The sequence below is a fragment of the Boleophthalmus pectinirostris genome, unplaced genomic scaffold, assembly GCF_026225935.1.
Source record: "Boleophthalmus pectinirostris isolate CB_2022bp ecotype Guang Dong unplaced genomic scaffold, ASM2622593v1 HiC_scaffold_22, whole genome shotgun sequence".
Classification (NCBI taxonomy): Eukaryota; Metazoa; Chordata; class Actinopteri; order Gobiiformes; family Gobiidae; genus Boleophthalmus; species Boleophthalmus pectinirostris.
The window spans coordinates 33,796,561-33,821,913 of NW_026571190.1; the positions used below are offsets into that span (position 1 = coordinate 33,796,561).

The 25,353-nt window shown below is 39.5% G+C and overlaps 2 protein-coding genes across 4 annotated transcripts in view; one reads left to right on the plus strand and one right to left on the minus strand.

Annotated features, from left to right (window-relative positions):
• The first annotated feature begins 17,576 nt into the window (after window positions 1-17,576).
• foxe1 (forkhead box E1) lies at window positions 17,577-19,329 on the plus strand. The gene has a single exon (XM_055158387.1). It carries the CDS (start codon window positions 17,767-17,769, stop codon window positions 18,823-18,825), a length of 1,059 nt encoding a protein of 352 aa, XP_055014362.1. The 5' UTR covers window positions 17,577-17,766; the 3' UTR covers window positions 18,826-19,329.
• Window positions 19,330-19,987: 658 nt separating this feature from the next.
• The window catches only part of spag5 (sperm associated antigen 5), a 32,787-nt gene continuing 27,421 nt past the window's right edge, over window positions 19,988-25,353 (minus strand). For all 3 annotated transcript variants that reach the window (XM_055158386.1, XM_055158384.1, XM_055158385.1), the window contains exons 20-25: window positions 21,810-21,942; window positions 21,633-21,713; window positions 21,256-21,399; window positions 20,865-20,939; window positions 20,702-20,782; window positions 19,988-20,202 (exon numbers count right to left, since the gene is read on the minus strand). In XM_055158386.1, the coding sequence (XP_055014361.1) occupies window positions 20,131-20,202; window positions 20,702-20,782; window positions 20,865-20,939; window positions 21,256-21,399; window positions 21,633-21,713; window positions 21,810-21,942 (586 nt within the window). In that variant the 3' untranslated portion in view covers window positions 19,988-20,130. The remainder of the gene's footprint in view (window positions 20,203-20,701; window positions 20,783-20,864; window positions 20,940-21,255; window positions 21,400-21,632; window positions 21,714-21,809; window positions 21,943-25,353) is intronic.

Sequence of the window (25,353 nt, forward strand, 5' to 3'; positions counted from 1 at the left end):
GTGTGAGTGTGTGTCTCTCTGTGTGTCTCTGTGTGTCTCTGTGTGAGTGTGTGTCTCTCTGTGTGTGTGTCTCTGTGTGAGTGTGTGTCTCTCTGTGTGTCTCTGTGTGTGTGTCTCCGTGTGTCTCTGTGTGTTTCTGTGTGTGTCTCTGTGTGTCTCTGTCTCTGTGTGAGTGCGGGTCTCTGTGTGTGCCTCTGTGTGTGTCTCTGTGTGTGTGTCTGTGTGTACTTCCATGTATGTCTCTGTGCCTCTGTGTGAGTGTGTGTCTCTGTGTCTGTGTGTGTCTCTGTGTGAATGTGTGTCTCTGTGTGTCTCCGTGTGTGTCTCTGTGTGTGTCTCTGTGCCTCTCTGTTTGTCTCTGTGTGTGTTTCTGTGTCTTTGTGTGTCTCTATGTCTCTGTGTGTGTCTCTGTGTGAATGTGTCTTTGTGTGCCTCTGTGTGTGTCTCTGTGTGAGTGTGTGTTTCTGTGTCTGTGTGTGTCTCTGTGTGAGTGTGTGTTTCTGTGTCTGTGTGTGTCTCTGTGTGAGTGTGTGTGTCTGTGTCTGTGTGTGTCTCTGTGTGAATGTGTGTCTTTGTGTGCCTCTGTGTGTGTCTCTGTGCCTCTCTGTTTGTCTCTGTGTGTGTTTCTGTGTCTTTGTGTGTCTCTATGTCTCTGAGTGTGTCTCTGTGTGAATGTGTCTTTGTGTGCCTCTGTGTGCGTCTCTGTGCCTCTCTGTTTGTCTCTGTGTGTGTTTCTGTGTCTTTGTGTGTCTCTATGTCTCTGAGTGTGTCTCTGTGTGAGCGCTGTGTGTGTGACTGGGGCCCACGTCGCTGGAGAAGTGTCAATTCAAATGTCTCATTTGTTTGTCTTTGTTTGGACAGAGCCGTTTCTCATGCTGTGACTCTGCTCCATGTTGGACATGACTGAAGAGCTCTTCATTTGCCTCGCCGCTGCACCAGCTCTTTGTGTTTCCACAGTGACGGGCAGGTGGCCCCTCAGAGCCGCCCGTGTGTGTCTCAGGGCCCTCCACAGCCCCGGCTCTGCTTGCTCGAGGGCCCTTCAATGTGAGAGGTGGAGCAGCTGTGGCATTCTCACTGTGCTGGAAGAAGTGCTCAGTTTTGTTATTTAGAGGTGCACTATGTAACTTTTTGGTTGGGGATCTGTCACCTGCTTGTTTCTATGGATTTGCCACTGCTCTGCTTGAAATGTTCCACAGTATGGCATTAAACAGCCCTTAAATGTATTCAATTACAGGGGGTTGTATAGCTCATGCACTGCAAAAACTTGGCCAAAATTTAAGATATAAACACTCAAATCTATCAGAAAATGACTTAGATGTAGTGAAATTATCTGTCCATGTGGCAAGATAATTTTATCTTAAAGGGACAGTTTGGAATTTTGGACATAGGACCTAATTTCCTCGTGATCCAGAGTGTTGGAGACGTGTGGAGACACTGTTTTAAATATTCCATCCAGTCCTTGTATTTGCAGAGGTCGCTGGTGCTAGACTATTGCATGTCAATGGTCATAGTTATCCTGCCACTAAAAACAGTCTTACCCACTCCACAAAACACCCGAAGCAAATCTATTATTACGCCAGACTGTCGATGTGAATGTCTGTGTTGATAGAATAATTTTAGAAGTAAAACCAACGTTGCATTTAAAGGATTTATGTCTGAGCAGCAGCAGTGAGTTGTACTTCCTGACAGAAAGCTTGGCAGTGGCGGACTGACATATGAGAAAATAGTCCCTCAACATGCAATTCATGTGATACAAGGTTAGTTTTATTTCAAACATTATTCTATCAACACAGACATTTACATTGACAGTCTGGCGTTGTAATAGTTTTACTTCAGGTGTTTTGTGGAGTGGGTAAGACTGTTTTTAGTGGCAGGCTAACTATGGCCATTGACATGCACTAGCCTAGCACCAGCGACCTCTGCAAATACAAGGACTGGATGGATTATTTCAAAAAGCGTCTCCACACGTCTCCAACACTCTGGCTCACGAGGAAATGAGGTCCAAAACTCTGAACTGTCATTTTAAACAGCGCTTAAGTGTATTTAATTACAAGCGGTTTTAAAGCTCATACACTCCAAAAAAGCTTGGACAGAATTGAAGATATAAACACTTAAATCTTTAAAGTAGACTTTAAAGTAGTGAAATTATCTGTCCATGCAGCAAGGTAATTGTATCTTTAAATAAACTACCTCAAGACTAGAATTAAGCTGTCTCTGATCTAGTAAGTAGGTAATAAATCTGAAAACAAGACCTGACAAAAGTTTCAAAACCTTCAGATCAGAGAAATTTGCAATGGAAATACCTATAAAAAGAAGCATTCTGGCTGTGAGTGGGGTCGCCTCTCCACAGATCTGACCTGTAACTTGGTCTGGTTTGGTCTCCGTGAAGATAGAAAGGTTTAAGATTCCAGACAAAGCAATAACATGTCCATGGAGAAAAGAATTTAACAGATCCTTCATTGGAAAATTACACAATGCACCTTTAAATACAGTACTTTACGACTTTTACTTCGTTACATTCCACCACTGCTGTGCACGAATTGTCATGAGAAAAAAATCACTTTTAATTTGTTCAAGGAAATAGAAGCAAATTAATACATAATTAAATAATGATTAAACACACCACCTGAACTGGGCCAAGTCTATTTCAGGACTAAAGGAGTTCACCTGCACAATTATCCCTGCAGCAGTGTGCTAATTATTATAACTGATGCTTACTCTGTTCTTTTATTTTAATGGTACATTGTGTAACTTTTCTGGTGCAAGGTCTGTCAAATTCTTTTCTCTATGCAGAAGTTATTCAACAGACAGAATTTTAAGCAGTTTCCATGAAGAGAAAACGCAGTAGAGCCAAAAACTAGGGCTCGAAATCTAAAATTGCAATTTGAATGAAAACAAATCACAAATCACTAAAGCTACAGTTTCAAAAAAAACATAAATACCTCCAGAAACAACTAAATCTCCGGTCTTATTCTGCATAAAAACTGTTAAAGCTGTCGTTTAGATCTGTACAAACTTGTTTTAAATCCAGTCCTGCTTTTTCAGTTCCGATACTCTTGGCTCTAAAGGTGCATTTCGTAACTTTTCTGGTGAAGAGTAGTCTGGTTTCTTTGGAATGATTACCAGTATGAAATTAAACCTTTCTATCTTCATGGAGACCAAACCAGATCAAGTTACAGGTCAGATCTGTGGAGAGGCGACCCCACTCACATTCACGATACATGTTTTTCTAGGTATTTCTGAGCTATAAACCCCCCTGTAATTAAATAAATGTAAAGTAGAGCTGTTTAATGTCATACTGTGGAACATTCCAGGCAGAGCAATGACATCTCCACAGAAACATCCATCATAAGGGAGACAAGCAGGTCACAGCACTACACTACATTACAAGTCAGATATGTGGAGAACTGTCGCTATTCACAGAAGGAATTATTGCATTTTTGAGCAATAGAAACTCTTGTAATGAATAAATGCTACACATGTTTAAAGTCATACTATGGAACATCCCAGGCAAAGCAATAACATCTCCATGGAGACAGCTCGGTATTGTTGGTTTTCAGACTTTAGGATGTGATGATGTTATACTGATGATTAGGGGTGTGCAAAAATATTTAAATATAGATTTATCATATCATTTAATGTGATGATACAGTATTGATATCATGGGTTGCTGTATCGATATATCGCCAAGAGTATTTTTTGGTATATTTTACAAAATTATTTTGTTACAGAGCTACAGTTTTGTTGCGTGTTTAGGGAAAGGAATGTCGTTTATGCAACACATTTGACATTTTCACTGTTTTGATGATTAAAATGGGCGTGTTTTATATTCAGTTTGCACAAGAAGTGGTTTAACAAAGACTTTTACTATCACAGTCATGATTTAGCCTTTATTTTTTATTGAACCGTATCAAATCATTTTGAAATATATCATATCGAATCGAAAACTCACTGTATTGAGGTATGTATTGTATCTGCAATTTCTTAAAGGGTTAGTTTGGAATTTGGGACATAGGACCTCATATCCTAGTGAGCCAGAGTGTTGGAGACATGTGGAGACACTTTATAAAATATTCCGTCCAGTCCTTGTATTTGCAGAGGTCGCTGGTGCTAGGCTAGTGCATGTCAATGGCCATAGTTAGCCTGTCACTAAAAACAGTCTTACCCACTCCACAAAACACCTGAAGCAAAGCAGTTATTACAACAGACTGTCAATGTGAATGTCTGTGTTGATAAAATAATGTTTGAAATAAAACTAACCTTCCATTGCATGAATCGCCGCATGTTGAGGGACTATTTTCTCATATATCAGTCCGCCACTGCCAAGCTTTCTATCAGGAAGTACAACTCGCTGCTGCTGCTCAGACAAAAATCCTAAAAAAGCAAGGTTGATTTTACTTCTAAAATTATTCTATTGACACAGACCTTCATATCAACAGTCTGGTGTAATAATAGATTTGCTTCGGGTGTTTTGTGGAGTGGGTAAGACTGTTTTTAGTGGCAGGATAACTATGGCCATTGACGTGCACTAGCCTAGCACCAGCGACCTCTGCAAATACAAGGACTGGATGGAATATTTTTAAAAGCGTCTCCACACGTCTCCAGCACTCTGGCTCACGAGGAAATGAGGCCCTATGTCCAAAATTCTGAACTGTCCCTTTATTGATACCCAGCCCTTTTGACCACATCATACTTTGAAAAGAAATATCCAAAAGGTGCATCATTTTGCATTTTAACAATATTTATTTTAGCTGCACCTATCTGTATTAATTCATATTCCCCTATAGAACCCACCCTCCACCAGAAAAGCTACACAATGCACCTTTAATTAGCTCCGCGCGAGTTGCAGAGCGAACGTGAGAACGCATTTTTACACAAACCCTGCAGCCCGGACTCGCTCTGCACATGCGCCGGACTCTCTCTTTGTGTTATACCAGCGTCTGTACCCACCTGCAGACTTAAACCCGTCATTAACATTAGACACAGTAAAAGTGCTGCGTGTGCCAAGAGGTGAGACACGGCGCTGGTATGGCAACTATGAGGCTCAGCTCCAGTAACAACAGGCCGAGGAGCCGTGAGTCAACTTCGATTGTTCACATCCACGGACCATAAGAAACAGTCTTATCTGAGGGTGAGGTCCTCCGAACTCAACACGACACGTCCATCAGTGAGTCGGGCAGGGAGAAGAACGTAACGTAAAAAAGATTATGGAGAGGTTGGTAATAATAAAATAGTGAAACGAGAGCGTAATTAAGGAGAATTGTTCTGCATTCGGCCCATTCATGACGAATATGTGAGTCAGTGTAGTCACGTTTTCTTTGTGTTTTGGTTGGTTTTAAGGAGCTTTTCTGTATTTTGCAATGAAACAAATGACAAATTATGCCTCTAATTGGTCAAAAATAGAGACATTTCTTGTGTAAAACTGGGACAAATCACTGGTTTTGGATAAATCTGCAGGGACAGGGGACACAAGGCTCAAAACTGGGACTGTCCCGGATAAATAGGGATGTCTGGTCACCCTAGTTAAATAGAAGTTTGTGTTGAAAAGTAGAAAACAAGAAGTTGGAAAATACAGGAAGTAGCAGTGAGTTCTAATACAGAATTCGTTTTATTATTGTATGTCATGTTATTCCCCAATTTGAGTCATTTACCAAATTTACGTCAGTCATGCTTGTTGGATTGACTATATTTTCATTATTTTAGTCCAAAAACAGTTCATATTCTGTCAATTAAACCTTAGTTCTCCTTCATTTAAGTGAAACAGAGTTCACAAAGAAACTCTGATAAAGTTTATTTTTATTGAAAACAACAATAATAAGAAAAAAACACTGGTAAAATCCCATATTGCTGTTATCACATTCAGATGAGCTGCCTCCAGGTTTGTCTGCAGATTTTTAGCACTTAAATTTGCTGTAAACACGAACGTTGGGCTCAATAAACATATTTAAATAATAATAAAAATGGTTTTGGTGGCATATTACATGTAGTTTGTTTGTGTGTTTAGCCACAATAAGTGACAAGTGTTTGTACGTTTGCACAGAAGCATCTGGGCATGCTCAGATCCAAGTTTGGCAAATGCAGCAAATGACTCAATTTGCGGAATGACGCCGAGTGACATCATCAACTGTCAACAGTTTGATCCAAAATCCAGGGACACTTTACACCAAGAGGACGTTTTCCTCACAGTGTAAACATGGTTTAACAAAATAAAGGTGTCGTCATTTATTTTGATTTGTCAAATCAAAACTATTGTGTAATTTAGACACGCTGTTGTCTTGTTAACATTTTTAACATTATGGCTGCTAAATATATAGGTCATATCTGCTATAAATTTATAATTAAAATTACAAAACTCAAAAAGACAAGGCACATTTTTGAGTTAAATCTTAAATCTAAATAGCACTTTAAACTGTGCATGACCCATTAAAGTTCAGGCGCATTCAGCTGTTACACTCTTAAATACTATAAACAATTCTATACATTATTTTTTATTTGTAAATTATCCCACGCATTTTTAAATCTGGGGATTTTTATTATTAATCAAGATGGCAGCCTGCAATTTAAAGACCTGTTTTAATGTGAGATGATTATACGATGCTGAAGAGAGCAGTCAGTCAGGGTGTGTCCACTGGACTGTCAATCTCTGAATGAAACATTTGACTGTTTACCGTCAGCCCATTCAGACGCTCAGTGACATCACGCTGGGGGTGTTCTCCTCTATGTGTATGGTGGAATGTTCAGCAGTTACTATTAGCAAACACAGACATAAACGGTTTTAAGATCGTCTGGAAAAACACAAAATGGATTTAAACAACATATTTCACGAGTTGGTTTTGTTTAGACAAGATAGGTGTTTTTTTGTTTGTTTGTTTTTGTTTTTTTGTCTATTTGACTTCTAGAAATTGTACAAAATTGACATTACATCACAAATAATAAAAACAAAAAAACTCATCTGCACAATCTCTCTGTTGGTGTTTGCTTTTTCAACAAAGAGGTGAAAGTGAATGCTAATGCTAACGCTAGCTAGCTTGTGATATTATTGGAGAGGAACTTGTTTAACAGCACAAATAAGATCTCCTATTGTAGTTCCGACTAAGCTTGCTCTTTCTGGCCAGATTATGAACAAAATAAAGATCAGATTAAAGTCTAACAGAGCTTCCGACAGAGCAGTGCCTACAGTTAGCATCACACCCCCGGGGAATGTTAATGACGTCAGTTGGAAAGTATGAAGTACATGTTTGTAGTTCACAGGCTTTGTTTACAAGTGCGTTTCTATTTAGTTTAGTTTGCTGATTCACCATTATGGACACAAAAATACTCTCTTAAAGGTTCACCGTGGAGCTTTTCTGTCTGCCATTGGCTTGTCTCCATGGCGATGTTACGTTCTTGCCTGGGATGTTCCACAGTATGGCATTAAACAAATATATCCTGTATTTATTCAGCTGAAGGTTCAAAAACTTGTATTACTCCATGGAGATTGTTGAATATGACGCAATACTAGAATGTTCAAGGAGGCGATGCACTGTCTACCAGAAAAGTTACGTAGTTGATCTTTAACAGGCCCATATTACGCAAATTTCTGATCTATGTTGTAATGTTTCCTCATCACAAACAAAAGAGTTGTGTTTTGTTTCATTCACACACACGTTTAACACACAAATCCTGCATATTTAGGTTCTTCTCTCAAAAAGAAAACACTCTGTTCCACCTTGTGATGTCATGTGGTAATACAGGAAGTGCTCCACCGTGTTTTTAAACTCCATACGCATTCACTAGAATCAATCAAGATAATTTCAGGCCCAGAATTGCCAATGTCTACTGAACAAACGGTAAAAGGAGCTGTAAACTTGAAAACCGCTACTACATGACATTGCAAGGTGGAACAGAGCATTCTGACCTTTGGAGATGTAGACAGACCGTAATAATAAAGCATAACACGCAACTGCAAAAGCTCACTTATTTCAGTCTATCAAAAATAACTTTAAACAGGTTACAGTTGTATCTTAGCCTAATTCATCAGATGGTTTCACTTCGTAGAAACCGTCCTCACAGTGCTAGAATTCATTCGCTCGACGGTAGACCAGTACTTTTTTATTTAACCAGTCGCTGGTATTTGGTCATGACGTATGTAATGCGCCGCTAACCGGACTAACTGGTAGATTAATTTTTTCCCAAATCCCAAGGACGGAGGACAATAACGTCTTTCCCCTTGATAAAATTCACCAAACATTGTCTTTGTTCCGGCTTTACATCCTCGATCTCGGGAATCGTTGCCAACACAGAATATATGGCTCTTCGCTGATTGGCTGATGTCGAACTCGCACTTCTGGGGTTTTTGCGACGCGTCTAGTGTATTCTGATTCCTGACCTAGTCGCTGGAGAGAAATTAAATTGAGCAGAAGCACTAGGTGGCACCAGCCTGGCTAGTCGTATCTGGCCTTGAGAAAGCGTTTTTGGTGAACCTCAAGGCTCGATACTGGGTCCATTGCTCTTTAGCACGTACATTAATGACTTGTACATCTAACGTAGTCTGTTAGATGTGTGCTGACGATGCAGTTTGTATTGAAGGATTGCTGGTTTAACTTTTTAACTCTTGACTTCAAACTTCAAATTAACTCTTTGAAATAAATTGTATGTACTTTTGTGTGATTGTTGCTGTACTTTTCTCTGTCCTGTAGATCATTTCACATCAACCTGCCAAGGGACTGAAGTTGGAAATTACCCACTCTGACTATAATCTTTACATGTTTACATTTTAAACGTTCATGAATATGCACTGTACTTTTACAAATAAATAAATAAGAAGAAATAAGAATAAAGGATTACTCAAACATGAATGGAACAAAACACAACTCCAGGTCTGTTTTTGAAGAGGAAACAACATTATAACATGACTAAAAGCTCATAAGAATTTATTTTGCGTAATATCAGACCTTTAACTTTTCTCATAAAACAACAGTCTACAAGAAAATTAAAGCTGCGTTAAGTAACATTACACTAAGACAAAAAAATTAGATGTCGGAAAAATAATTAAAGGTGTAATATTTCCAATCTCTACTGAACTAAAGGTAAAAGGAGACGTTGTTAACTTGAAAACACAGAACAAAGCATTTTGAGCGTTAGAGATGTAGACAGACTAAAAATAAAGTGTTACTGAAACATGAATGAAACAAAACACAACTCCAAGCGGTAACAAGATTATAACATGATTTAAAGTTCACGAGAGTCAATTTTGCATAATATAGGACCTTTAATAAAACCACCTGGGGGTTCATTTTGACAGACGCTGTAGTTGTGGCGACGAAGATACCGATCAGGAGAAAGTGTGAGTACGTTTAGCTCTTTTGAGTATCTTATCACACGTGAAGCAGCTTTGCATGTCTTAAATACACACATTCTCATATAACCTGATATAACCCGATCCACCGAAGGCCTCACACTGAGCCAACTACAGAAACGTGAGGAAAAACGAGCCAGTCTGAAGTGTAATCTAAACTAGTTTTATAGCCTCTATTGCAAATGATTTGAGCTCATTTAGGACACTTCAACCTCTGGACTTCTGTGTCAGTGCTGTAGCTGCGTGTGGCATCAAACTATGAGCAGAAAAAGGAAAAAAAAAAATTATTGATATAGATTTGCGTTGTGTAATCCTGGTCACGAGGAGCTACGGCATTTAATCATTTAATAATAGATTTTGTTTATTTTGCACTTATTGAAAAGTGAAGTGAAAAACAATTAGAAAAAAATGACACAATATGAAGAATATCAAGTAGAACATTAAAATGAGTGTTAAAAAAATACTTAAAGATCTTTTGGAATAAAAATGTGTTCAAGTTTTAATCAGAAATTCAATATTAGTACATGTATGCACAAAAATTTGACCAATAAAATGCTTAACTTTTGATTAGAGCTGAGATTATTGTACCCAACAATTACACAAATTACATATCGCATATTTTTGTGCGTGTGTGTGTTTGTGCTGTGAAAACATTGGCGGTGAGTTCGAGTTATAACAGATACACTCTTGATTTAATTTAATCTGTTCTTTTTATTTTTTTTACTCGCTGATGCACCATCCAGAGGACACACACTCGATTGAATAGTTTGAATATTTCTCGTAATATTTTCCATTACCGAGCGGTTTTGCACGAAAAATTTAACGAAAACTCAATGAAAGCAAACTCATTTAATCACCTTTTAGTTACAAATAAGTTGCTAAAATACTTGAAATGTTAATAAAAAACATGAATATACAAATAAAGTCAGAATAAAAACCAGCATCGTTTTCATAACCTGTCAGACTTTGATACTTTTGACAATCTATAGCCTACAAAACCTGTACGCTGAAACAACTCCTCTTAATTCTCTCGTTTCTGTCTTTCTCTTGCTCTGAATATTTCCAGTTTTGTGTGTGGACATTTTTGCGTTGGGTGTTGTTGCCGTCCACCTTTCGTCGGCGGCTCTCTCAGCGCACTCACATGTCGTCACAGCGTCGAGCTCTGGGAGTGTGCTCTCTGTTTGTTCTACAGATTAGCTCCTCTGTGAACCCCAAACCCCGCAGAGCTCGTACGAATCTCCACCCCAGCTGCGTCCTGAAAACTTACAACACACGTCTGTTTGATCCGACTGGAAACTGATGGGAATTCACAAATGTTATTCCCTGATGAATCCAGAACGAGATCTCTATTTTTTCATATAGATTGACAGGTAACTCCACAGAAATGTAGGGGTTCAGGGAAAAAAGCCTCACGTGGGCCGCTTCTAATAGAAATTAATAGGAAGAGGGTCCAATTCTGGGCCCTTAAATCCCTTTGTCATTCCCATCCTGCACTGGGTCAGGTTCCCGCAGGTACTCAACTGCAAATAGTTGCTGAAACATGAGGGTTTTTTTTTTATGTTATAGAATTTTACGGGCGAGTATACGGGAGGGTCAGGTGAATCAAATGAACAACGAACGGGAGAAAAATATTTGATGCGCGTCCAGGGTGTTATCTGGAAACAAGTGCCATTTCCCTGTCTTTTCCTGGACTAGTCCTGGTTTAGTCCTTGTTCAGTTCTGGTTCAGTCCTGGTTAAGTAGTGGTTAAGTCCTGGTTAAGACCTGGTTTAGACCTGGTTCAGTCCTGGTATAGATCTGGTTTAGTCCTGATTAAGTCCTGGTTAAGTCCTGGTTATGTCCTGGTTTAGACCTGGTTTAGACCTGGTTCAGTCCTGGTGTAGTCCTGGGTTAGTCCTAGATTAGATCTAAGTTTAGTCCTGGTTTAGTCCTGCTTAAGTCCTGGTGCAGTCCTGGCGCTTGGCTCGGCGGTTGTGGCGTGTATATGTATTTATGCTAATGACACCAGTTTAGTCCTGGTTTAGTCCTTGTTTAGACCCGATTTAGTCCTGGTTCAGTCATGGTCCAGTCCTGGTGTAGTCCTGGTGATCAGAGGTTGCAGCGTGTATATATTTGTAATCCGCTAATGATGCTGCATAGGTTCAGTCCTTATTTATTCCTCGTTTAGTCCTGGACTATTGGGCTGTTGGACTAATGAGCTGACCCCGATTTATCAGAGGCACGAGCGGGTAACGGGTGGAAGGTTAACGGGTTTGGATGGGATTTAACTTTGATATAATCACGGGTGGACGTGGTGCTGTACTGCGCGGGTGCGGGTCTTCAAAAATGGACCCAGGCAGGACTCTGGCTCCAATTCATGTTGTATTGAGAAATTGTAGCCCCTCTCTCTGTAACTGCTGCTCTCTCGCTCCTCATTTTGCTCTTAAAATGTTCGTATCAACCCACTCTACATGATCCTGGTGTTTTTATTTCGCTATTTTCCGAAAATCTATTCCAAATATGAAGCTGGCTCCAAATCCCCATAACCGCAGACCTCAATGAGCTGCGTTTGACTGGAGCCAAATACCCTCAGTCGACTTCTTTATGATGTTAGATCCAGATCCAGAACCAAAACTTAATCGTACAATCAGGTTTGTTTTTTTAGTGACGCATTTGAAACGAAGGAGCTCACTGGCCACTTATCATTTACAAATATAATTTAATTTCTCTCACCTCAGAGTTTAGTGCTTCAATCTCTGATCTTTAAGCCCCATGTGATATTTTTTTCCTTTCTTTGTTACTCGTAGCAGCCATATTTGCCATAAAGATGTATCATAGTTTGAGTTTGTGGAAAAAATGTTGTGAAGAAAAGTACGCAAATACAGAAAGTGAGTTTGGTGAGTTTTAAAAGGGATTATCAACGTCAGAATTCATATCCAAAATGTAGAAACAAATTACTCTCATCTGCTGCCCGTGTCCAACCAGAAAGTGAAATTATAAAACTCACCACAATAAAAGAAATCAGTAAAATCTTTCTCTTTATGTTTTAGTGAAATGAATGGTGTAACTCTTCATATATACACTGTTTTTATCATGACACAGACTTGGTGGTTTAGACTCGACTGGTGTGACGCTCTGGCTGGAGAGACGCTGTGGAGACATCCGAGAAGATGCAAATTCAGAAAGGCTTGGTCAGATCCAGGAACCAGACCTGAGACCTTCTTGTTCAGAGCTGTAGAGCGCAGATGTTTTGTCCTGGTTTTAACGTTAATATCTTTGTAGTGACCGGGCCTGTCCACACTGAACAAAAACTGTCACTGAGTTCAAATTTTTTCACTGATGGCAGAGAAGACGATTTTTTTTACAGTTACTTGGAAGTGCGGTGCATAATTCAGCCGCTAAATTGTATTTGTTGTCAGCTGAAAGGACTTTCTTTTTGTTAATATATATATTATTGTAGATTCAGATGTTCAGTGTCCATTTATTTATTTATTTACACTAGGACTTTAAAACCTGGATCGCCCCTAAAGCGACATTTGTCCAGTGTGAGTGCAATCGGACCATGCCCAGGCACGACACGGATGGGACATTGGCCTGGTTGGAAAAAGTGGGCCAAAGCACGGCACGGTTTCCCATGCACAAGCACATGTAGGATTTTACTATACGATCGCTGTCAGGTGCGCTTATGTTACTCATACGAGGAATACAGTGAATAAAATCTGCTCCAAAACACAGAGTGAATCCGTGCTTATCTTCAATAATGAAGTTTAGCTGCCTCTGGCCCCCGGCTGTCATCACTGCTCCGCGTTGTTTTTATATCCATGAACTCACGGAGGAGCGCGTATCCTAAGAGGACGCACATCTGCCTCACTATTTAATGGATATTTCTGCCGCTGAACGTTTTTTCTCTGCTAAAAGTGATAGTACATGTAAACAAACAGCGCCGTGTGATGACGTTATTGGGCCGTGATCTGGTTTGGATGTGAAAGTGTGAGTGCGGAACATTGAACCCCACGCAATGGTGCTTGAGCATGGCACGGTTCTAAAGTCGTAGTGTGAGTGCGCCCTTATTTTCAAAAACAGACTTTCCTTCAAATTCTAAATTGTCAAGATTGAATAGTTGTTGAGGAGTCTTACAAAGTACTTAACATTATAACACTGATCAGAAAATAACGTAATAACTTTGTTTTCTCATCATAAACAGACCTGTTTAACTCACAAATCCTGCAGATTTAGGCTGAGTTTTTCTCTCCAACAGAAAACACTGTTCCACTTTGTGATGTCATGTGCTCCACTGTTTTTAAACTCCATACATCTTCACTAGAATCATTTAGATCTTAAATTATCTTAAAAACTACAACTACATGACATCACGAGGTGGAACAGAGTGTTTGTAGTTTCAGAGGAGTGAACAAACTAGTAAACCACAATTACTCATGTGTGAATGAAACAAAACAACTACAGGATATAGCTGTAGTTGTGTTTTGTTTCATTTTGATGAGGTAACAGCATTACAACATGGCTTAACCCTCACACAAGTCAAATTTGTGTAACACTGAACCTTTAATAACTGTGGAGGCGTCTCAAGAGGTAATTAATAAAGTCCTGACACTTTGTAAAGAAGAAAACAGCAAATAAACAGCATCTCCCCTCAGGCTCAGCACTGCAAATTTCTCTGATCTGGCCAAGATTTTAAAACTTATTTCAGGTTATTAATCTTGTTTTCAGATTTATTATCAACTTACTAGACCAGAGACTGATTAATTCTAGTCTAGAGGTAGTTTATTTTAAGATAACTTATCTTGCTGCATGGACAGATAACTTCACTACTTTTAAGTCATTTTCTGATAGATTTAAGTGTTTATATCTTATGTTTTGGCCAAGCTTTTTTGCAGTGAACAAAGTCAGAATTCAAATCAGAACAAATCCTTATTTTGTCTGATTGACTTTCAAAGCAGCCGGCCCGTCTCTGAAATCACGGCCAAACAAAGGTCCATTTGAGGCAGCTTTTCTCCGCCCGTGCATTGGTTATTCCTGTCACTCGGGTTGCATTTGAGGATTAGGATGATGGCCTGTATTTTGCATGCTGAAATCACAGGACTGCCTTTGCCTGGACAACATTTACATCTCTTGACACAGCTGGCCTGGGCAACCACTGGCACAAAGAAAACAAGGAAGCAGGGTAGAAAAACAACTCCCAGGTTAAGTTACCACTAAAGAGGGCTTTTAGTGCTCAACGTCCAAACAGCATGCACCATTTTCCACTTTTTTAAATAAGCTGAGGCTGACTTTAGGGAGGCATTTGAATATGGGGAGTTAATGATAGTGGACAGTTTCATTCATAAAAAGACTGGGTGGTTTAGTTGGCAAGCGAGTTAAAGGCGCATTGTGTAACTTTTCTGGCGGGGTGTCCGTAAATGCTTTTCTTCATGGAGATTAGAAGTTATTGCTTCGTCTGGAATGTTTCGGTGTGGTATTAAAACTTTCTATCTCCATGGAAACCAAACCGGACCAAGTTAGAGGTCAGGTCAGATCTGTGGAAGGGCGAGTGCCTGTTTTTCTAGGTATTTTTGAACTATAAAAACACCTGTAATTTAATAAAAGTAGGTTTGAGCTGTTTTATGTCGTACTGTGGGACATTCCAGGCAGAGCAATGACTATAGAAGATCATTTGTTTCATTAGATTTTGAATTTTAAACACGGCTGAATTTTTCACTTTTGATTTTTTAACTTTTATTCTGAATTTTAGTTCCTGAAATTTTACTTTTTCAATATGTTTAAATTTTAAAATACACTTTTAAGCACATACATTTTCAAGCTCTAAAATTCAACAGTAAAAATTCTGTAATAAATTTCACAACAAAAGATCCAAGATGCTAAGGCAGAAGCAATCGATCCTGTGTGAATGAGGAGGACAGAGGGTGTTTCCTATTGGTCGTTCTCATCTGTGGGCGGGGTTTACACGTAAGTAATCAAGCCCTGCGTTCGATTATCTTCCGACTCCCACTTTGACCTCGGATTTAACGTCACATCTGAGCTTGAAGGGTATTATTATGTTTTGATTATGATTATTACTATTCCCTCATCTTATGAAAACGCTGCTACTTTAATTAATTAGATTTTTGGAATTTGCACTTCATTTTATGTTATGATTTCTCTTCCGTTACAACCTTAGGGACGGTAACGCCTTTTAAATCAAGTATTTGTTCAATATTGGCCTCACCACAACACCGACTACCAAACCCAAAGGCAGTGATGCGGACGCGGTAAAGTACTGCAGTAATACAAGTGACTGAAACTATCTTTAAACCACCAAAGTGTCCAAACACAATGAAAACACTTCATATTTACACGTCACAGTGGGCGTAGCCATGATGGATTCTGACTCGGAATCCTTGCTCGGTCGACTTTTTCCACCACCGAGGTCCGGGTCGCGCAGTACCAGGAAAAAGGGCGTGTCTCGCGTGTCGCTTGGCAACTTCCTCAGAAAACCGATTCAGGAGGATAATCGATCACAGGGTAAATTTCACAACAAAGATCCAAGATGCCAAGGCAGAAGCAGTTGATCCTGTGTGAGTGAGGAGGTCAGAGGCTGTTTCCTATTGGCTGTTCTCATCTGTGGGCGGGGTTTACACTTAAGAAATAAAAGACATGAGGTTTTGATTAGGCTAATTCCGACCAATCAGATCGCTTCACCGCACCATTTCCTATTTGTTACTAAATTAGATTGGATCACTTGGATCGATTGCTTAGGCCTTGGCATCTTGGATCTTTGCTGCGAATTTTTTTCATTGCGAATTTTACACTCTGAATTTTGACTGATGAATTTGAGGGCTTGAAAATATTTGTGCTGAATATTTAAACAGATTTTTTTTTTTATATTGAATTTTAAACACTTTGAAAATGCTCACTTAATTTCATCAACTGCCATTCAGAATAAAAATAATTCAATAGTTTTTCAGAGTTTTTTCACAAGAAAGTGACAGACCGCAACCGAAAAGTTACACAGTGCTCCTTTAAGGTCAGTTTTACAATCAGGGTTGGGTTTAGGAACAAAGCCTATTAGTAATAAACTGTATTCACAAAAAAATACTGTCAATATCGCTGAAATTTAAAATGCCTACGACAGGTTAGAGTCATTTTACTAAAACAGAGTTAAAATAATTGTATTTAAGATTTTACTAAAGATTCTACTTTTTTCCCCCCAATTTCGGAGGTTTAAAATATTACTTCCTGTTTGATAATCCATAAAAACAACAAGTTACACAGTGGATCTTTAACTTTCAGGGTCAAAATAGAACAGAATTATGTTTATATTTTAGCGAGTGCTCAGAGAGTCTTTTAATCTGTCTGAAAAATGTAAGATATGAATTGCTAATGCAGCACTGGTGAGTAATGAGTGTGTTGTTTTTGGGTGTGTGATTTTAGTGCAGTCGAAATAACAAAAGCGCACACTGTGGCTTTACTGGACTTATTAATCCCTTAATTAGCTCAGACCTAGAAATCAGTCACTGTCAGTTTTGGGCTCTACATTCTTACGATTGCAATGGAGCATGTTTTTGTGTTGGGTAAATGTGCTGTGTAAAAGTTAGAATGCAGCAAAGGAAAGTTTAAAGGTTTTATATTACACATAATTGACTCTTGTGAGGTTTAAACTATTTTATAATGTTTTTACCTCCTCAAAAACAGACCCAGAGTTCAGTTTTGTTTCATTCACATGTTGGAGTAACACTTTATTATTAGTCTCTTTACTTCTCCAAAGCTTAAAATGTTCTGTTCTAACTTGTGATGTCATGAACAGCTACTTTTACCTTTAATTCAGTAGATTGACAATTCCAGAGCTGAAATTATCCAATGTTTTTAGTGTTTTTCATTTGAGAGAAAAAACTCTTAAATACCTAAATATGTCAGGCATGTTATAACATAGATCAGAAAATAGTGTAACATGTGCCCTTTAATGTTTGCAGCCTCTGACCTTTTTGACCTTTTTAAAATGTTTTTATTTCACAAGCAGAGCTAACGCTGTCGCTCCGTGTCTGTGCGCAGCACTTACCCCACAGGGTTTTTACACGTATGACCTTCTCAGTCGCTCATGTTTAAAGTCTGTGCACAGAGAGAGAGTGGAGCTGGGCACAATAGGCCCTTAAAGCAGAGCCCTGTCAGGAGCATGTGACCGCGCTGAGGGGGTGTGGCCCTCAGGTGTCTGCAGGTATTACTCTGAAGTCAAGCCCCAGTGACTCATAGTGTCACATACCTGCACACAGCACATGGCTCCGGCTCAGTGAGGAGAGCAGACGCACACACACACAGCTCCTCCACGGCTCCACGGCTCCACTGAACTGAACTGGACTGAGGACGTTTGGAGCTACGTCTTTTTGAGGCTGTTGGATTTCTGCACATTTTAAGTACGGACACTTTTGTTTGTTTATTTTGAAATCCTTTGTGTCAGAGATGACGATGCCGGTAGTGAAAGTGGAGAAGGGCTCGCCTGTGGAGAGCAGCGTGTCAGGGTCCAGTGCTCCTCCACAGACGGAGGAGCAGCCCCGAGGACGCAGGAGGAAGAGACCCCTGCAGCGAGGAAAACCCCCGTACAGCTACATCGCCCTCATCTCCATGGCGATCGCCAACTCCCCAGACCGAAGGCTCACCTTAGGAGGCATCTACAAGTTCATCACTGAGCGCTTTCCTTTTTACAGAGACAATTCAAAGAAATGGCAGAACTCCATTCGTCACAACCTGACCCTAAACGACTGCTTTGTGAAGATTCCCAGAGAGCCCGGGCGGCCTGGGAAGGGCAACTACTGGGCCCTTGACCCCAACGCAGAGGACATGTTTGAGAGCGGGAGCTTCCTGCGGCGGAGGAAGAGGTTCAAACGCTGTGACCTGAGCACATATAACACCTATGTGCACGACAGCGCAGTCTTCTCCCCCGTCCACGTGACCAGAACTACACCCTACACGAACTCCATCTACCCCAACATGACGGTGAGCCCGTCCTACAGCCAGCAGCTGCCCTCGGCCTATTACCCCTCCTCATCGCCGCCGGGCTTTGGGGCCGCTCAGAGCCGCATGTTTAGCATCAATAACATCATCGCACACCCGGGTCCAGGGGGCATGCTCCAGGCTCAGGGGCCCGAGCTGATGCAGCAGTCCAGTCGAAGCTTCAGTCCAGAGGGCCCAAGCCCCTGCAGCCTGGGGGGCGCCTTCCAGAGTCAGTCGTGTGCGGGACCAGTGTCCAGCCGCTCCTCCGCTCATCCAGGCTTCTACTCCAGCCCCACGCCCCACCATGGCCCCCAGGGCTCCTACACACAGGGCCACCCCGGTCAGGGCTATGGAGCGGCGGGGCGCCTCCACTCCACAGACAGCATGGAGCACTACGGCCGGATCTCCCCCGTGCAGCTGGGCTCCTTCTCTCAGTACAACAGCTCTGCTCCCATCTCCAACAGTGGCGGGTATCTACGGCACCCCTCATACGCCGGGAACATGGACAGGTTTGTACCTGCGATTTAGCTCCAGACTCTGCGGACTCTGCAGACTCTCCAAACTGTCTGGACTCTGTGGCCCCGTGGAGCCAGCGTCAGCGCACAAACTCAAGGTTTATTCTTCAGTCTCTGTGAAATGACTCAACTGTGACATGCCACGACTTTACCAGCCATCCTCTGATGGTCCCCTCTACAGTATCAGGGTTTGTCGACTATGCTCCATCATAGTCCTTTGTGAAAACGACTTTAGGATTGAAATGAATGTGTGTTGTTATTATTATTGCCATTTTGGTGAGCTTTCGACAACAGTAATTTGTATAAATTATTGTGTAAAATAGTGCTTTGCGGTTATAGGTTTTGCAAGGCTTAATTGTATGAAGAATGTAGGTTTTGTTTGTATACGCTTGTTGCCAAATAAAACAGCCTGTTAGGACGCCTTTAGGACAAATGAAACAGCCTGTTAGGATGCCTTTAGGACATAAGCTCTGCTATTTAGCACTTATTTTTGCCAATAAAAAAATAAATTATTCAACCTAATATTTGTGTTAGATTATTAAAATCTGCCCCAACAAGACCCAACAGGGCTCCTCTTTAAGCGCGCCGGAGAGCTGCTGGTCTCAGTCTCAGCTCAGCAGGTTTGAAGTGGCGTCTGGAGCCTTGGTATTAGCGCCATAATCATGTCCAGACATCAGCAGCACTTAAAACACACGCTAAATCTCCCATGTACCGCTAATCAGGAAAACTAATTCACCTGTAACTTGATATTGTGAGTTAAGTGGCGAGACCTCTGTTTTGACAAAAGGACCACAGCTACAGCGTGTTTGTACAACAGACAAGACGGGACTGGAAAAAAACGCCTCATTACGGAGAAGACACTTGATTTCGCGAAAAAAATCCATTGTTGACAGATACGACTGAGGCAAATTAGAGTTGAATAGCTGCTAATTTTTCTTGAGTGCATCACGATTTCTAACAGCGGTTTCTCTGCATAATCCCTGTAATCAGGTATGTCAGTACGTGAGAATGGACCAATGATCTAATGTAATTTTATTGTGGTTACAGTTGAAATAGAATATTAAATAGAGGTAATGAGGAAGCCCTCGAGGGTGAAACAATTATAGTTTTTATATACGGTTACGATTTTTGTGAATTATTGAGGGGTAATTAAAAAGACAATACTTAAACACTGCTTAGGACTTATCAGTAGTAGAAGGCATGTTTATTTACCCATAAAAAGGAAATATCTTACATTTTAATTACAGAAACATTAAAACGAGGTGGAAAGGTGTAAAAAAAACAAACAAATAGAAAACATAAATACAACATAGAAACATTATCCAACGTACTCGATGAGCTGCTGGAGCTGTTCACATTTTCTCACACTCGCAGGCAAAGACAGCAGCGTCTGCAAAAGGGAAAAAATACAGTTTTTAATCATATATTTAAATAGTTTCAATTATAATTTTTATTCGTTTAAAATGTCAAAACTCAATACTGTACTGAAATATCATGAATACCTTTTAATACATTTTATTACTGAAATTAAGGAGGCACAATATGGAAAAACTTTGCCATATACAAGAACTAATACAATAATATTTTAAATTATTGCAATATTTTTAAACACTTTTTGACCCAATAATTTCCAGTTATAATAAGACAAACAAAATAACATGCTTTAATTTACTCTACAAACATAAAAACTAAAAAATATTCATAAAAAGCAGCATTATTTAACATTAATTCTTTTTTAAAACTGCATTTTTTTGCGATATAAATACTTTTGTGATATACTGTGCAGCCCAAATTGAAAGTACTTAGTCATAGTAACAGTAGTAGTAACAGTAGTAGTAGTAGCAGTATTACTACTACTACTACTACATGTTTAAAAGTCTCCAGCTCACCTCTCGGACTTTATTGATCATATTGTTTAACATCTGGAGCTCCTTCTCGCTCTTCTGCTGGTTGGTCAGGTAGATTCCTTGCTGCAAAAAAAACGAGACAAAACACTTTTTTAATACAAGATATTTTTATACGACACATTTTCGCAGTTCTGTCCAAACTCACGTGTCTTTTCGCTCTTTCCAGAAGCTTGTTTCGTGCCTGCTCCTCGGCCTGGAGACTCATCCTTAGCTTCTCCAACTAAAACATACAGAAATTTAAATACGTACACACACTTTTTTAAACACATTTGTCATGAAAACCATTTTTAAATCTACAGTATCATTAAAAAGCCATGAGATGTAACAAATAAATAGCAGAATAAACCCAAAATTGGCCAAAAAAGTTATATATTCTAGCCTCTACAGCTCAAATCTTGCCTCAAATCTCTCCACTATAGCAACAAAAATACACACACGATAAATATTTGAGCTGCGAGATATACTATCCTAGCCTTCGTATATTTAAGTTTATAGAGTATTTAACATCATCGTGACAGCGCTGGACATGGTCCTACCTCCTTTAAGAGGCCGATCTTCTCGTCCATGAAGTCTGGAGCGGTCTGGGCTCCATGTTTCTTTAACTCATCGCGAAGAAATTGCACCTCGGACTTGGACTGTTGCAGAGACCGACGAAGCTCCACCAGCTCTTTACGCAACTCCTACAAAACAAAAAAACAAAACGGGAAAGGTTTAGAGAAAGATCTATTTTAATTTACTTTAAAAGATAATAAAAAATAATGAGAGGAAATTTGTGTGGAGATGATTAATTACTTAAACATTTTTCAGATAGATAAATAATTTATTGATCCAGAAGGAAATTCAGGTTTAATTTACATTTTTAACACATTTTTTATTATACTATTTTAATAAAGAAACATCTATTAATACTTACTATGTTGTCAGCTTTGTGTTTGTTGTGCATCTCTTGAATCTCACTTATCTCTGCTACCAACTTTGACACCGTTTTCTCATCCTGCAACGAGAAAACACGTTTAAAATGCACTATTATTCTGAGTTGTTTTTTTATTATTTTTTTTTGTGTTTAATTAGTTTGTATCTGTGTTTTCACCTGGGCTCTCTGTTGTAGAGTTGCATTGGCCTTTTCCATTCGAGCCTTGAGCCGATTCAGCTCAAACTGCAGCTCTGACACTTCGGTTTGGTGAGCGCTGTTCGCGGCCTCTAGCTCCCTCTGCAGGCGGCATCTGGAGCGACACGGTGACTAGAGGTTAATCACTGTACTACTGTTAACATATACGCAGTGAGCACATTAAAAAGTAGTTTTGGATTCAAAACAAAGGGTTACCAAGAATTCAAATCTGTTGTACATAAATAATAAAAAGCACTTCCTCTTAATCTTAGAACAGTGAGAGTCATTGTTGAGTCATTTTGAACTAATTTAAAGACTCGCCTGTATGGACTTGCCTTTCTTCACTGACCTGTTTTAATTGGCCCGTTTATTCTGTCTATTGTATTTTATAATGTCATATAATGTTTTATCTATTTTATCAGTTATTTATTTAAAAATATTGATCTATTTTTATTAATATGGTGGACAGATAGTGGGTGTTAGGTGATGATAGAAGTTGGTAGTAGTAATTAATTTTATAAGGTTAGGTTGGGTTGTTTTTTTCGTACCCGTAGCTAAATTTGTTTTGCAGATTTGAAAGGCCGGTTCCACATTTTACATTTCATTCATCCACATAATGTACATTAAACACGTATAAAAACACAATCCCAAAATAAAGTGTTACAGTGCTCCAGTGCTCAACAATTAGTTAAATTCATCCATCACGCTTGGCTAAAATCACAATTAATATTAAATGTATATAAAAACAAACATTTTTTCCAATACAGGTACTAAAATTGATAGATAAATAGCTTACAATTTATTCATAAGTGCGATCGAAGCAGGAACAAAACTCTTTTTAAAATGATTCCTTCTAGATCTTGGGACTAAAAGTCTCTGACCAGAAGGAAGCAGCTGAAACTCTGAGTTTAGGGGATGTTGCACGTCTTTTAAAATACTCTGGGACATCCTCTGTACCTGTCCTGAGAGACCAGGCCGCTCTGAGGATGGACAATCACTTTACTCACTCATTTAAAGAACTGATTCAGGGAGTCCTTGTTTTTAGCAGAAATGCTCCCAAACCATAGCCAGACTGGCGCCACCTAGTGCCTCCACTTAATTTAATTTCTCTACAGTGATTAGATCAGGAATCAAAATACAATAGACTGTTTGCAAGAACCCCGGAAGTGCAAGTTCAGGCACCAGCCAATCAGCAAATAGTCATATATTAGTGTTGTCAACGATTCCTGAGATCGAGGATTTAAAGCCGGAATAAAGAGAATGTTTGGTGAATTTTATCAAGGGGAAAGACGTTATTTCCCTTCTTCCTACGGGATTTGGGAAAAGCCCCGTTAGCGGCGCATTACATACGTCACGACCAAATAGCAGCGATTGGTTACATGATAAAAAGTACCTGCCTACCATCGAGCGGATGAATTCTAATACTGCGAGGTCAGACAGTTTGTATGAAGGGAAACAAGTAAAATCAGCTGATGTATCAGGCTACCCAAACCATGAGACCAGTGAAAAAGTTAAAACTGAGTCCCTAAACATTTTATAAAACAGTGTCATCATGGTTCTGTCTACACGGTAAAAGGACGACTTCCTCATACAATGAAGGCGCTGGTGCCTCTTTTACACACAGCATTATGATTATCGTCAAAGCTCAAATTTGAGTCAATGAATGTTCCAAGATACTTATAAGAGTTCACACACTCAACTGACTGCCCTTTTATACTGTATATGTGGCATTATTCTAAAAATTAAATAAAATAAAAATAAATACATGTTATTAAAAGCATGTACGTGTCCAGGTCTCAGGGGCAGGTTGGATCACAGCTGACCCTTCTCACCCACGGACTACTTAAGCCCCTTCCCTTATTTTCCTCTTTCCTGTTTTACCTCTCCCAACAAGAGCAGTTTTTCCTCCCTGCTTTTCAGAGCTTTTAACCATGACATAGTTCTTTCTCCTTCTCATGTACCTTTTTGACTTTGTATTTGGAGCGAACTGTGCATGTCTGAACAATATTTTCTTTGATGATACTTTTAAGGTTCAGCAGTGTCGCGTAATTATTTTGGTACAAAAAAAAAAATCTGCAACTTGCTATTGTGATGTGCAGCTATCGACAGGAGGTGCCAACAGCTGTCTGGCTCTTGTGGAAAAAAAAAAAAATCTCTTGGTGATAAATAATTAATCCATTTGCGAAGGCTGGTGAGTTTTTTTAATACAGACAAAGGTTTAGGCCTCCCCCCGCAGTACGTCCCTCTCAGCCCCTAATGTTACAAAGCACCAGGTTTACAGCCTGAGATGACCAGAGGACATACATTTCAAAGTGAGAAGGTGACGACTCCTGCTGAGGTGTGGCCAGATGCGCTTGATCTGATTGGCCTCCGTGTTCACGTGCATTTGTCACTTCCTGACAAAATTGGCACGCAAAAGGGAACAGAAGAGTTTACACTGAAGGGTCTTTCTAACACCGTCTTTAACGACCAAACCAAATGAGTTTTAGTTACAAGACCAAATGTGTGTCTAAGAGATAATCACTGTTTTAATTTAATCAATTATAATCAATATTTTCTGGGGGTCTGGCCTTGGGTACAAATCACATTAATTTACACAAAGACAGATTGAGACAAATCTTTCCACAAGATAAATTTCCATCACATTGTGGTGATGTTTACAGCAATGTCAGCTGCTATTGGACACCCCCGCTTTCTAACGCAGAAGTCATCAGATTTGTTTCTTTTGTTAAGCTGTTTTAGATGAATATTGTGATTTGAATTATACAAATTACATCCTAAATCCGCGGTTGTCATAAATTATAACTATAGAGCAGACACAAGCACAATAGTTCTTCTTTAAACAGCTGTAATTAGTCTACTTGCTCTGCTGTTCTGCCCATACTGTATGTTTTGTATTTCCATTAAAATAAGGTAAAAAAACAGACTTTGATATACAAAGGAGAAATTCACTTCTGTCAACTGGACAATTTTTTTTTTAATCGAATACGTTTCACAGCTCATCCAAGCAGCTTGTTCAGTTCTGGTCATACACTGGTGGACACTGCCTTATACCTGCCTGAAGGGAGGAGCTAAATACACTGAAACTACTCTGAAACTAACTTTTAATTTGAATGCATGTCCTTATTTTTATTTCATCATAGTTTATATTATTATTCTTTATTTAAAAGGCCCATGCCTGGAGTTGTGTTTAACACAAATCCTGCATATTTAGGCTGAGTTCTTCTCTCAAACAGAAAACACTCTGTTCCAGTTTCATGACATCACAAAGTGGGAGTGCTCCACTGTGTTTTTAAACTCTATACACCTCCTCTTGAAACATTTGGATAATTTTGGAATTGCCAATCTCTACTGAACTGTTAACTTGACAGCTACAGTCTGATAAAGTATTAGTCAAACATGTGTGAATGAAACGAAACACAAAAAAGTCCAAGTCTGTTTCTGAGGATATAACAACATTCTAACATGTCTTAAAGCTCACAAGAGTCAATTCTGTGTAATATAAAACCTTTAAAGTTGTACTAAA

Bases quoted from the DNA above. Each gene is read 5' to 3' on its own strand.
- foxe1 (XM_055158387.1), top strand. From the start codon at position 17,767: ATGACGATGCCGGTAGTGAAAGTGGAGAAGGGCTCGCCTGTGGAGAGC.